The sequence below is a fragment of the Schistocerca americana genome, chromosome 2 (genome assembly GCF_021461395.2).
Source record: "Schistocerca americana isolate TAMUIC-IGC-003095 chromosome 2, iqSchAmer2.1, whole genome shotgun sequence".
Taxonomy (NCBI): Eukaryota; Metazoa; Arthropoda; class Insecta; order Orthoptera; family Acrididae; genus Schistocerca; species Schistocerca americana.
Genome location: NC_060120.1, coordinates 399,636,629 through 399,649,345, shown reverse-complemented (window position 1 = coordinate 399,649,345; position 12,717 = coordinate 399,636,629). Strand labels below are relative to the sequence as shown.

At 39.3% G+C, this 12,717-nt stretch overlaps 1 protein-coding gene across 2 annotated transcripts in view; it reads left to right on the top strand.

Annotated features, from left to right (window-relative positions):
- Window positions 1-12,717, top strand: part of LOC124594986 (multiple inositol polyphosphate phosphatase 1) — a 299,958-nt gene that overhangs the window by 279,986 nt on the left and 7,255 nt on the right. For both annotated transcript variants that reach the window (XM_047133524.1, XM_047133525.1), the window contains exons 8-9: window positions 5,906-6,015; window positions 6,834-7,037. In XM_047133524.1, coding sequence (XP_046989480.1) covers window positions 5,906-6,015; window positions 6,834-7,037 — 314 coding nt within the window. The remainder of the gene's footprint in view (window positions 1-5,905; window positions 6,016-6,833; window positions 7,038-12,717) is intronic.

The following is a 12,717-nucleotide window of genomic DNA, read 5'->3' as shown; positions in this document are numbered from 1 at the left end:
TTCATTGTTATCAAGTCTTTCAAAAATCCTTGAGAAACTTATGTACAATAGAGTCATGGCTCACCTTAATAAATGTAACATCCTTAGTAAAAATCAGTTTGGATTCCAAGAGGGTGTTTCAACTGAACAAGCCATCTTCTCATTTGTCATTCAACTCCTTGAATCAATAAACAAGAAAATGTCACCAGTTGAAATCTCATGATCTGTCAAAAGCATTTGCCTGTGTAGACCACAAGATTCTACTAAGAAAGGCTGAGCATTATGGCTTAAAAGATAAAGTAGGGAAGTGGCTTGAGTCATATGTAGACGACAGAAATCAGAAGGTAGTATTAAACAATTGTGTCAAGGCACCTGGCAGCTCTGATTGGGGTACATTAAAATGTGGAGTGCCACAGGGCTTGGTGCTTGGTCCCTTACTTTTCTTTATCTTTGTAAATGACTTCCCATGGTGTGTGACCCAAGAAGCACACTTCACCCTATTTGCAGATGGCACAACTGTTATGATTGACAAGGTACCCAACTGCAGTCTAGAGATTACTGTGACCACTATATTCCAAGAAGTTCTAGACTTGTTCACTGCAAATGGTCTGGCCCTCAGTGTTAATAAGACTCATTTCATTCAGTTTCGAACAGTAAACAAAAAATTGGAAAATGCTGAAATAAAATGTGGAGGCAAGGAAATAATGAAATTTCTAAATTTCTGGGTTTACATATTGATAACAAACTAAACTGATCTGTCCACATGATTGACCTATGTAAAAGACTGAATTCAACATCATTTGCCATTCGCTCAATTGCATCTGTTTGTGACATGGAAACAATCAAAACTGCATATGTTGGTTATTTCCATTCACTTATGACATATGGCATCATCTTCTGGGGAAATCAACCACAAGCAAATAAAGTCTTTGTTGCACAGAAGAGAGTTATCAGGATTATGAGTAGAATGCATCCTAGATCTTCTTGCAAAAATTTATTCAAACAGCTGTGGATCCTCACCATCCCTTGTCAATACATCTTGTCACTATTGTGCTTCGTGAACAAAAATTATGCAATTTACAAAATGAATAGTGCATACGATGCTCACAATACAAGACGAAAACATGATCTTCACAAAGATTTTAAAAATATCAGCATGGTACAGAAAGGAGATCATTATTCAAGTATAAAAGTGTTCAATAAACTTCCCTGCCATATCAAATCAGTCATTGTGGATCTTACTAAATTCAAAACAGAACTAAAACTTTATCTTTTTGATAATTCTTTCTATTCTTTACAGGAATTCTTTGATAATGTGTAATGCTTCTTGAATTTGTGTTTAATTTTATGCATTTCTAATAGAACTGATTATGTACATTAGCATATCACTTGTTGGCAGAATATTTTTAGATGAATTACTTTAAATTTGTTTATGTAATCATCTATGTCATTACTGCACTATTATTTATGTAATCAACTATGTCATTACTGTACTATTATCTGTGCTGTTATCTGAATTTTTGTGTATAATTATTTGACATGTGGATGTCCTTTTTCATGCATCTGCTTATATAGGGTGTTACAAAAAGGTATGGCCAAACTTTCAGGAAACATTCCTCACACACAAATAAAGAAAAGATGTTATGTGGACATGTGTCCGGAAATGCTTAATTTCCATGTTAGAGCTCATTTTAGTTTCATCAGTATGTTCTTCCACCTACGCTCAATGGAGCATGTTATCATGATTTCATACGGGATACTCTACCTGTGCTGCTAGAACATGTGCCTTTACAAGTACGACACAACGTGTGGTTCATGCACGATGGAGGTCCTGCACATTTCAGTCGAAGTGTTCGTACGCTTCTCAACAATAGATTCGGTGACCGATGGATTGGTAGAGGTGGACCAATTCCATGGCCTCCACGCTCTCCTGACCTCAACCCTCTTGACTTTCATTTATGGGGGCATTTGAAAGCTCTTGTCTACGCAACCCCTGTACCAAATGTAGAGACTCTTTGTGCTCGTATTGTGGACGGTTGTGATACAATACGCCATTCTCCAGGGCTGCATCAGCGCATCAGGGATTCCATGCGACAGAGGTTGGATGCATGTATCCTCGCTAAGGGAGGACATTTTGAACATTTCCTGTAACAAAGTGTTTGAAGTCACGCTGGTACATTCTGTTGCTGTGTTTCCATTCCATGATTAATGTGATTTGAAGAGAAGTAATAAAATGAGCTCTAACATGGAAAGTAAGCGTTTCCGGACACATGTCCACATAACATATTTTCTTTCTTTGTGTGTGAGAAATGTTTCCTGAAAGTTTGACCGTATCTTTTTGTAACACCCTGTATATGTTAAGTTGGTTGCTCCATGATCATCTACATGTGGCTATTTCTGTAATAACCTGACACGTTCTACATCCTAGCGATACATTCGCGTCAAGGACCCACGGAACTCGAAAATAAATAAATAAATAATAAATAAAAGACAAAATACTGTGACTGATGAAATTCTACCAAAAACCTGTACAGAATGTAAATTCTTGGGATTGTGCATAGATGATTGACTTTTATGGAAGCAGTAAGCTGATTATGTCTGTAAAAATATAACACCCAGTCCAGAAGATTATCACCATATCTTAATTCTGAAACCCTAAGGACTGTATATTATGCATTAGTACATCCTTTCTTGTCTTATGGAATAGGACTGTGGGGTGGGACATGCCAAACTAATGTGAAAAGAGTTTTCATGCTGCAGAAGCGAGCCTTGAGGATCCTAGCAAAAGTAAATCAGGAACTTCTTGCAAACCCATAGTCATTAGACACAATATTCTCACAGTTAATGCCATGTATATACTAGAAAACTGTGATGCTAGTGAAAGAAAACCCTAAGATCACAAAAAGAAATATCGATATTCACAACTATGAAACAAGGAATAGAAGAGATTTTCATATGCTTAACAGAAGATTAACTTCAACAGTGAAAAGCCTCTATGTCAAAGGAGCTGTTTTTAATAACTTATTATGAAATGAAGTTGAGATATTGACGGGATATTTTTAAAAAGCAAGTCAAGCAGTGGCTTATTCAAAAATGCCCTTATAACCAGAATTTATAATGAATTAAAATGTGATAGTAAATAATGTAAACTAAAAAAACTATAATTATAAAAACTTTACACTTAGTTGAAAAAGCACATGCATGTAAAATTACATGCTATGAGCAGTAAATTGAATTGAATGTCTGTAATAAGAATGTGCGTTTGGTTTTAAATGATTCATATTTTCAGAATCTACACTGGTTGGCATAGAGCAGATCATTTTGTTTGAGATATCTCATTATGTTTGAACTCAGAATATGTTCTAAGATTCTACAAATAATCAGAGTCAAGGATAGATACTGTGTGGCAGTTTTGTGGATCACTTTTACTACCCTTGTTACAGACTGGTGTGTCCTGTGCTTTCTTCCAAATATTGAGCACAGTTTTTGGTCCAATGTATCTAACTCAGCCCCAAATTCATTATAGAAACTGTCAGGATTTTCATCTGGTCCTTGAGCTTTGTTCATTTTTAACTATTTCAGCTGTTTCTCAACACCACTGACACTTATTACATTCATATTTTCAGTGGTACAAGGATTTGGGATTTCCTTTGTAAAGGAATACACACACTGATCAGCTAGAACATTATGATTTTGTGTAGATAACAGTGGCAATGCATCATGGCAAGGAAGCAATGAGGCCTTGGTATGTCGCTTGAGGGAGTTGGCAACACATCTGCGCACAGAAGTCACTTAATTCCCATATATTCTGGGGGGGGGGGGGGGGGGGGGGCGATAAGCTCTGAAGCCATGTTCGAGTTGCGTGGGGGGGGGGGGGGGGAGCAGTAGGGTGGGGGGTCATCACATCAATTAGAATTCACCACTGCATTCCTCAAACCACTCCATCACATTCTAGGCCTTGTAACATGGCACATTATCTTGTTGAAAAATGCCACTGCCATAGGTAAACATGATTGTCATGAAGAGGTATACATTGACTGCAACCAGTTTGCTACACTCCTCGGGCATCATGGTGCCATACACGAACTCCACTGGAATCTTGGTTGCCCATATGAATGTTCCCAAAAGTATAATGTAGCTGTCACCAGCTTATATCCATCCCACAGTACAGGTATCAAGGAGCTGTTCCCCTGGAGGATGATTGATTTGTGCCCTCCCATCAGTATGGTGAAGAAGGTACCAGGGTTCATCAAAGCATGCAATGCTCTCTCACTGTACCAACATCCAGTGCCAATGGTCATGTGCATATTGCAGTCATAATTGCCAAAACTGTAGTGTTAACATTGGTAGAGATGTGGGTCATCAGCTGCAGAGGCCCATCATTAGGAGTATTCGGTGTACTGTGTGTTCAGACACACTTGTACTCTGCCCAGCATTAAAGTCTGATGTTAATTCCACCACAGTTCACTGCCTGTCCTGTTTTACCAGTCTGCCCTGCCTAAAATGTCGAACGTCTGTGATGAGGGGTGGTTGCACAACCCAACGATGCTGCTATCACTTGAATGGGTTTATGTCTATAATAGGTCGGTGGTCATAATGTTGTGGCTGATCAGTGTACATTGTCTGTATGTTATCCCTATTGGAGCGTATTGTCTAATATAGTTCCCAAAATATTTATAGTGATACCTTTTCCAGTCTTGTTTCAGCTGTGTATGTGATCTATCTTTTTTCTATTCATGGACATATAAACATTGCCTTTTTTTTAAAAAAAAAAAAAAAAGATTTATAATTAAATCATTCTGTTTGACTCAGTGCTCTGTATTGTTTGTTGACATAAACAAGTTCCTTTCCATTTCCTTAATTCTTTATACATTTACTTATGTCATCAGCCAGTAGTACTTTTTTGTTCCTTCTCACTGACTTCAATATTGCTTATAAAAAGAGTGAACAAAAGTGGACCAAATACAGATCCTTGAGGTACACCCCTCTTAATGGCCTCGGTTTCAGGTCAACATCCAGACCCTGTAGTCACATAATGCATTCTGTTGCCATCATATGATTTTATACATTGTGCTGCATCCACATTAGTCATTAATTCTGTATGACATGATGAGTGCACATTAGCAAAATAAGCTGTGCAAAAGCATCTAAGCTCAACATTTTCACAATTAAAAGTATGTGATTTTTCCAGTTAAGTTTGCTGTTTACATGAAGGATCAGGAACTTCGTGCTCTCAGCTCTCTGTAACTCTTGATCATCAAACATCAGAATAATCCTCTGAGTTTTTTGTAACTTGATCAAAATTTCATGCAACTTATCTTGCTTGGGTAGGCAGAAAGGAATTTAAACATAAAACAGTTAAAAGTGTTTGATAAAATATTTTTCATGGCTATGGTTGACAGATTTTGCAGGTGTCATCTGCAAACATAGTGAAATAGCACTCATTATGATTCCTGGCTGCATAAGTAAAAAACATTTAAGGTCCAGTACAGAATTCTGTGGGAGTCTATGATGAATAACACCTAGATGATGTAGCAGCTACTCCCAACATACAATCCTCAGCTTCAAAAATTATTTTCTGCTTTTGTTCATGAGATGGGATTCTGGCAGATTATCCAAGATGCCATACTGCTAAGGTTTTCTCTAAAAGTAATTGGTTCTTTTACAGTGGCACTTTTCGAGAGGGACTTAAATATGCTGGTGGTAAGCCACTTCACAAAAAGGAAATGAAACAAGAGTAAAGAATTACCAGCTTGTCTCATTAGTGCCATTATATTCAGTAATTTTTGGGTAATTTTGCTGACAGTTCAAAACTTATTATGTGATACCATGATATTATTTGCAGTGTATTTAAGTGTAAATACATCCCAAGTTAAGTACATAATGAAAATATGAATTGTCCACTAATGGTCAAATTTTTATTAAGGTTATGGAATACAAGGAAGACCTCAAGTACTACTACAAAAGTGGATATGGCCATGATATAAATGTTGAACTGGGTTGCACTACTCTTAAAGATCTCATGGATCATTTTCAGTAAGTTGTTTGTGTTTATTTTGAATTTAGTCAAAGCCTTATGATATAACAGTAACAATGGCAGTACTTTAGTCTTCTGGTATGCAATCAACATTCTTCATTTGAAACCCAGTACAGACTAGAGCATCATATGTAGTTTCCACAATAGTTGTGGATTATAATTTCCATTATACAATGGAACATGCATATTTTGATGTAACAGTATTCTACTCTTAAGTTCTTTGAATGTAATACAGGTTATTGATGTGCAATATTGAAATTAAATTACAGCTATGTTTTCTGTCCCATTAGCTACATATATGAGCTGAACATGCCCTCTGTTTGCCATGTTTCAAAAGTTTTTATGACAGTGGAGATCCATTCTGGAAATAAAAACAATAATGTGAAGGACTATGCTCACCAATGAAATGATAAAATAAATAGTCTCTCCACTGTTATTTTTTTCTTTACATTTTACTCTGTTCCCTTTAATATATTCCTTTGTTTTTTTTTCGTTGTCATCTGCCTATCTCTATTACTGCTTCCCCCTCCTTCTCAAATAAAAAGAATCACTGTTCGTTCTGCTGATGTTATTTACCACTCATCTCCTGAATGTTATGTACAGAAAAAATATTCATTGTGGAGTTTTAGGAATAGCTTTTTATATCAATATTTAGTACATTATTGTTAGGTATTTTTGTTACTGATTGTTGAAGGTAGTATAAGAAACAGAAAAGTATGAATGCTGTAACGATTTTTTGTTTTAAACCATTCCGAATGTTAAATAGTGTAAGTATTTTTGCCAATGTATAAACTACTAACCAGGAATTTTGTTTCAGAAATCTTGAGTCTAATAAAACTAGTGCTAAAGGGGTGTTTTACTTCTCACATTCAAATATGTTGCACATGATGCAATCACGTATGGGTATAGCCAAAGACAGTGAACTTCTAACACACGATGGCTATAACACAACACAAAAACGGAAATGGAGAACTTCTAAGATTGGATCATTTGCAACTAACATTGCTGCAGTTTTTCTGAAGTAAGTACTAAAATTATTTCAGCATTTTATATGCACTCTGTCGCCTATAAAACAGTCACAGTAATTACTCATTTTACTCGATGTATGAATGCCTATCCTCATTGGAGTTACATGAAATCAGCAAATAAACTTTGAAAATTTAGCATTTTAAAATTAGAATTTAGATTTTTTTCCAATGTGTTATTTTCCAATAATACCATATCTATCTGGTGATAATTTTTACAAAAAAATGTAGCTTTACTCATATTTTAGAAAATCTTGTTCAATAACTATAAAATAAAGGAACAGCTATTCCAAAAATTCAATCGACCGACATATGTTTGCCACTTTCCTGATGAACATTTCTGTGTTAGTGCAAGAATGCTATATTTATATCTGGACAGGGAATGAAGTAAATAAAATCGAAGCAAAAAATTACAAGTATCAAACTGAAATTCTACAGTATTATACTTTCATATGCAACAAAGCAAGAAACATACTGTTCAAAGTTTTATTAGAATCAAGTAATGTAATGTAATCAAAATTTTCCTGGTGATGTCCAAAAACTTTTTGTTATATGGACAGAAAATAAATAAATATTCTACTATGTATCTCAAATTTGATGCTTTTTTCTTGCCTCACTTTCATTTTTTTCATTATTAAATCCAGGTGTAAACAAAACAACCTTGGTTTAGTGTTCGTTTCTCAGTGAGGTAAAATATGGCAGAGACATGTTTTATCTATATATGGTTCTCGGACGAGACGTCGGATGTCATAGTGCAAACTCCACAATATTACGTCAACGCAACTGGCCGACATCTTCAGGTGTGATGAACACACTGCTAAGGCAGGACCAGGGACCCCTATATATGCCAGTTTTAGGCAGGAAGTGCGCATGCGTGGAGGCGCCAAATTCGATGGCCAATAGCGATGATATCAGTTGGTAGCTGGAAGGACAGTAATGCCACCTACAGGATGAAGAACCAAATACTTCGGCGCATGTGCAGAGGCTGCCGCCACTGCTCTGCGCTGCCATCAGCCGCCCCAGCGACCTCTGTCGGAAGCCGCAAGCGTGGAGGCTGCTGCTGTTACTCTGCGCTGCCATCGGCCGCCCCACGACCTCTGACGGAAGCCGCAAGCAAACCTGCGCGTCCACGTAGGCGCCTTGATTCCTCTCCCGTTGTCAACAGAATATTTATGTTGCTGGCGAATCGTCGTCAGTCTCATGACCAACAGTATTCCTCTCTGCTCGAAGCGACTTCAATATGGCCAGTGCTGGATCCCAAGCTGTACTAAGCTGAAAGCCCGTGTCTCTGTTTACAAGATTCGTCGAGCTACGTATTTCCACTGCTTCCTTAATAACACTGTCCCAGTACGAACTTGTCGATGTGAGAATTTTTGTATGTTGATAATTCATAGAATGGCCTGTACTGAGACAATGCTCGGCCACTGCAGACTTTTCTGGTTGCTCCAGATGAGTGTAGCGTCGGTGTTCAGTGCATCTCTCTTCTACAGTGCGACAAGTTTGTCCGATGTACGACATGCTGCAGCTACAAGGAATCTCATAAACACTGGGTCTTCTTAGGCCAAGGCTGTCCTTAGATGAGCCCAAGAGAGCTCTGAGTTTTGGCGGCGGACGAAAAACACATTTAACTTTATGCTTCTTCAATAATCTTCCTATTTTTGAAGAGACACCGCCTATGTATGGCAAGATGACCATTCTCCTTTGTTCTTCGCCTTCTTCCACTTCCTCACGTTGGGTAACCCGCTTCGGTTGTAAGGCACGGCGAATCTCCCGTTCGGAATATCCATTTTGTTGGAAAACGGTACGCAGATGGAGTAGCTCATTGGATGAGCTGTCTGAGTCTGATATGGCTCGTGCTCTGTGGACCAACGTCCTCAGTACGCCACATCATTGCGAAGGATGGTGACAGCTGATGGCCTGTAAGTATAAGTCCGTATGTGTTGGTTTACGGTACACTGCGTGACCCAATGTGCCATCTTCCTGGACGTGTTGGTACAGAGAAAAGAAGATGGCACATTGGGTCACGCAGTGTACCGTAAACCAACGCATACGGACTTATACTTACAGGCCACCAGCTGTCACCATCCTTCGCAATGAAGTGGCGTACTGAGGACGTTGGTCCACAGAGCACGAGCCATATCAGACTCAGACAGCTCATCCAATGAGCTACTCCATCTGCGTACTGTTTTTCAACAAAATGGATATTCCGAACGGGAGATTCGCCATGCCTTACAACCGAAGCGGGTTACCCAACGTGAGGAAGTGGAAGAAGGCGAAGAACAAAGGGGAATGGTCATCTTGCCATACATAGGTGGTGTCTCTTCAAAAATAGGAAGATTATTGAAGAAGCATAAAGTTAAATGTGTTTTTCGTCCGCCGCCAAAACTCAGAGCTCTCTTGGGCTCATCTAAGGACAGCCTTGGCCTAAGAAGACCCGGTGTTTACGAGATTCCTTGTAGCTGCAGCATGTCGTACATTGGACAAACTTGTCGCACTGTAGAAGAGAGATGCACTGAACACCGACGCTACACTCGTCTGGAGCAACTAGAAAAGTCTGCAGTGGCCGAGCATTGTCTCAGTACAGGCCATTCTATGAATTATCAACATACAAAAATTCTCGCATCAACGAGTTCGTACTGGGACAGTGTTATTAAGGAAGCAGTGGAAATACGTAGCTCGACGAATCTTGTAAACAGAGACACGGGCTTTCAGCTTAGTACAGCTTGGGATCCAGCACTGGCCATATTGAAGTCGCTTCGAGCAGAGAGGAATACTATTGGTCATGAGACTGACGACGATTCGCCAGCAACATAAATATTCTGTTGACAACAGGAGAGGAATCAAGGCTCTTATGTGGACGCGCAGATTTGCTTGCGGCTTCCATCAGAGGTCGCTGGGGTGGCCGATGGCAGCGCAGAGTAACAGCGGCAGCCTCCGCACTTGCGACTTCCGACAGAGGTCGCTGGGGCGGCCGATGGCAGCGCAGAGCAGCGGCGGCAGCCTCCGCGCGTGCGCTGAAGTATTTGGTTCTTCATCCTGTAGGTGGCGTTACTGTCCTTCCAGCTACCGGCTGATATCGTCGCTATTGGCCATCGAATTTGGCGCCTCCACACACGCGCACTTCCTGCCTAAAACTGGCATATATAGGGGCCCCTGGTCCTTCCTTAGCAGTGTGTTCGTCGCACCTGAAGATGTCGGCCAGTTGCATTGACGAAATATTGTGGAGTTTGCACTATGACATCTGACGTCTCGCCCGAGAACCATATATACAACAAGTCCGTCGGGAAAGCCTCAAGCAACACATGTTTTATCTATTCCATGGTAACACAATAGGCCATAAATATGTGTGCTGGAGAGGTTATCAGAATGTTGTGTCTAGCACATCTATAGTCACACAACAAGTTTTTGTTTGCAGTCATAATTTTTGCTCTTTTTGTCATCTTTATGTGGTTATCTCACATACAATCATAAATATATTTAGAACACCTGTATATTCAGATATTTTGGTGCTTATGTAATAAAGTTTGCTGAAATGTATTAATTATTAAAAAATTTTGCTGAAATATACTTATTTCGCATTTTATTGCACATTGAAATCGACCAAAAACATGACACACTATACCGAGTAAGCACTGGAATAAACATTCTTTACACTTTCAAAGCATTTAGTATTGATAGCATATGCAAATTTTACATAGCTCTGCCTGTTGTTGTTGTTGTTGTTGTGGTCTTCAGTCCTGAGACTGGTTTGATGCAGCTCTCCATGCTACTCTATCCTGTGCAAGCTTCTTCATCTCCCAGTACCTACTGCAGCCTGCATCCTTTTGAATCGGCTTAGTGTATTCATCTCTTGGTCTCCCTCTACGATTTTTACCCTCCAAGCTGCCCTCCAACACTAAATTGGTGGCCCCTTGATGCCTCAGAACATGTACTACCAACCGATCCCTTCTTCTCGTCAAGTTGTGCCACAAACTTCTCTTCTCCCCAATCCTATTCAATACCTCCTCATTAGTTATGTGATCTACCCATCTAATCTTCAGCATTCTTCTGTAGCACCACATTTCGAAAGCTTCTATTCTCTTCTTGTCCAAACTATTTATCGTCCATGTTTCACTTCCATACATGGCTACACTCCATACAAATACTTTCAGAAATGACTTCCTGACACTTAAATCTGTATTCAGTGTTAACAAATTTCTCTTCTTCATAAATGCTTTCCTTGCCATTGCCAGTCTACATTTTATATCCTCTCTACTTCGACCATCATCAGTTATTTTGCTCCCCAAATAGCAAAACTCCTTTACTACTTTAAGTGTCTCATTTCCTAATCTAATTCCCTCAGCATCACCCGACTTAATTCGACTACATTCTATTATCCTCGTTTTGCTTTTGTTGATGTTCATCTTATATCCTCCTTTAACAGTTGCATACCAATGGGTGGGGTCAGTAACTGACCCCAACGAAGTTTTTAGGCTAAAACTCCTGTCGTGTTCAGTAGTTTATTTAATAAATACATGATATTTATCGTGATTGTAATTGCTACAGTCGACAATAAGAACAGCTTTTGGTCTACACTCATTGTTGAATTATAGCGATTGTTATAACTGAACGTGTAGCAGGTCAAGAATCACCACTCGCAGTAAACCAGTAAACAGTGTGGTGAGTGGAAGGTAATATCTTTGTGGCATTTGACAAAATGTACAAGAAGATGAAATTGGCAGATGATGAAATTAGAAATTTGCTTGAGAGTTCAGACAATGAATTTAGTGGTGAACTATCCGAAAGCTCAAAGAGTTCTGGAAGAAAGAAGTACCTGAAAGATCTTGCTCGTGAACTTTGTGACATCAACATGAAAAGATGCGCTGAAAATACTGTAGGCCTACACTCAAAATACACTACAGCGTTATCAACTTTTAGGTATGCGTGTAATCAAAATCAAGGTGCTGTGAGCAGAGGAAACAACGTTACGGAGCCGTGACAATAAGTAACACGTGCAGCTATGCATAATCTGCCAGAAGCAAAGACCATAAGTACATGAAGGCTTGCACTTCTTGCAGGAAGTATATATCCCCTGCACACACCAAGAAAGAAGTAGTTTGTATTGTAAAGTGTTCAGGATGTGAATCTGAGTAATCCTTGTAATTGTGAAATTAATACAAATAAATGTAAAAAACGATTTATTTTTTACTAAATGTGGTGTCACTGCCAGACACCACATTTGCTAGGTGGTAGCCTTTAAATCGGCCGCGGTCCGTTAGTATATGTCGGACCCGCGTGTCGCCACTATCAGTGATTGCAGACCGAGCGCCGCCACACGGTAGGTCTAGAGAGACTTCCTAGCACTCGCCCAGTGGTACAGCTGACTTTGCTAGCGATGGTTTACTGACAAAATACGCTCTCATTTGCCGAGACAATAGTTAGCACAGCCTTCAGCTACGTTATTTGCTATGACCTAGCAAGGCGCCATTACCAGTTACTATTGATGCTGTAAAACATGTACTGTCAAGAGTGACATTCACCATTTATGGATTAAAGTTAAGTATTCCATCAGCTACATCAGTTTTTTCTACAGTCTAATTTCCTTGTCCTGTTCCAGACCTCACGACAGCCTGCGTGAGCTGAAACGCGTGCCTTTCAGCTTCCTCTCATACCGGTGTTGGCTCTCCTGCCAAGCCA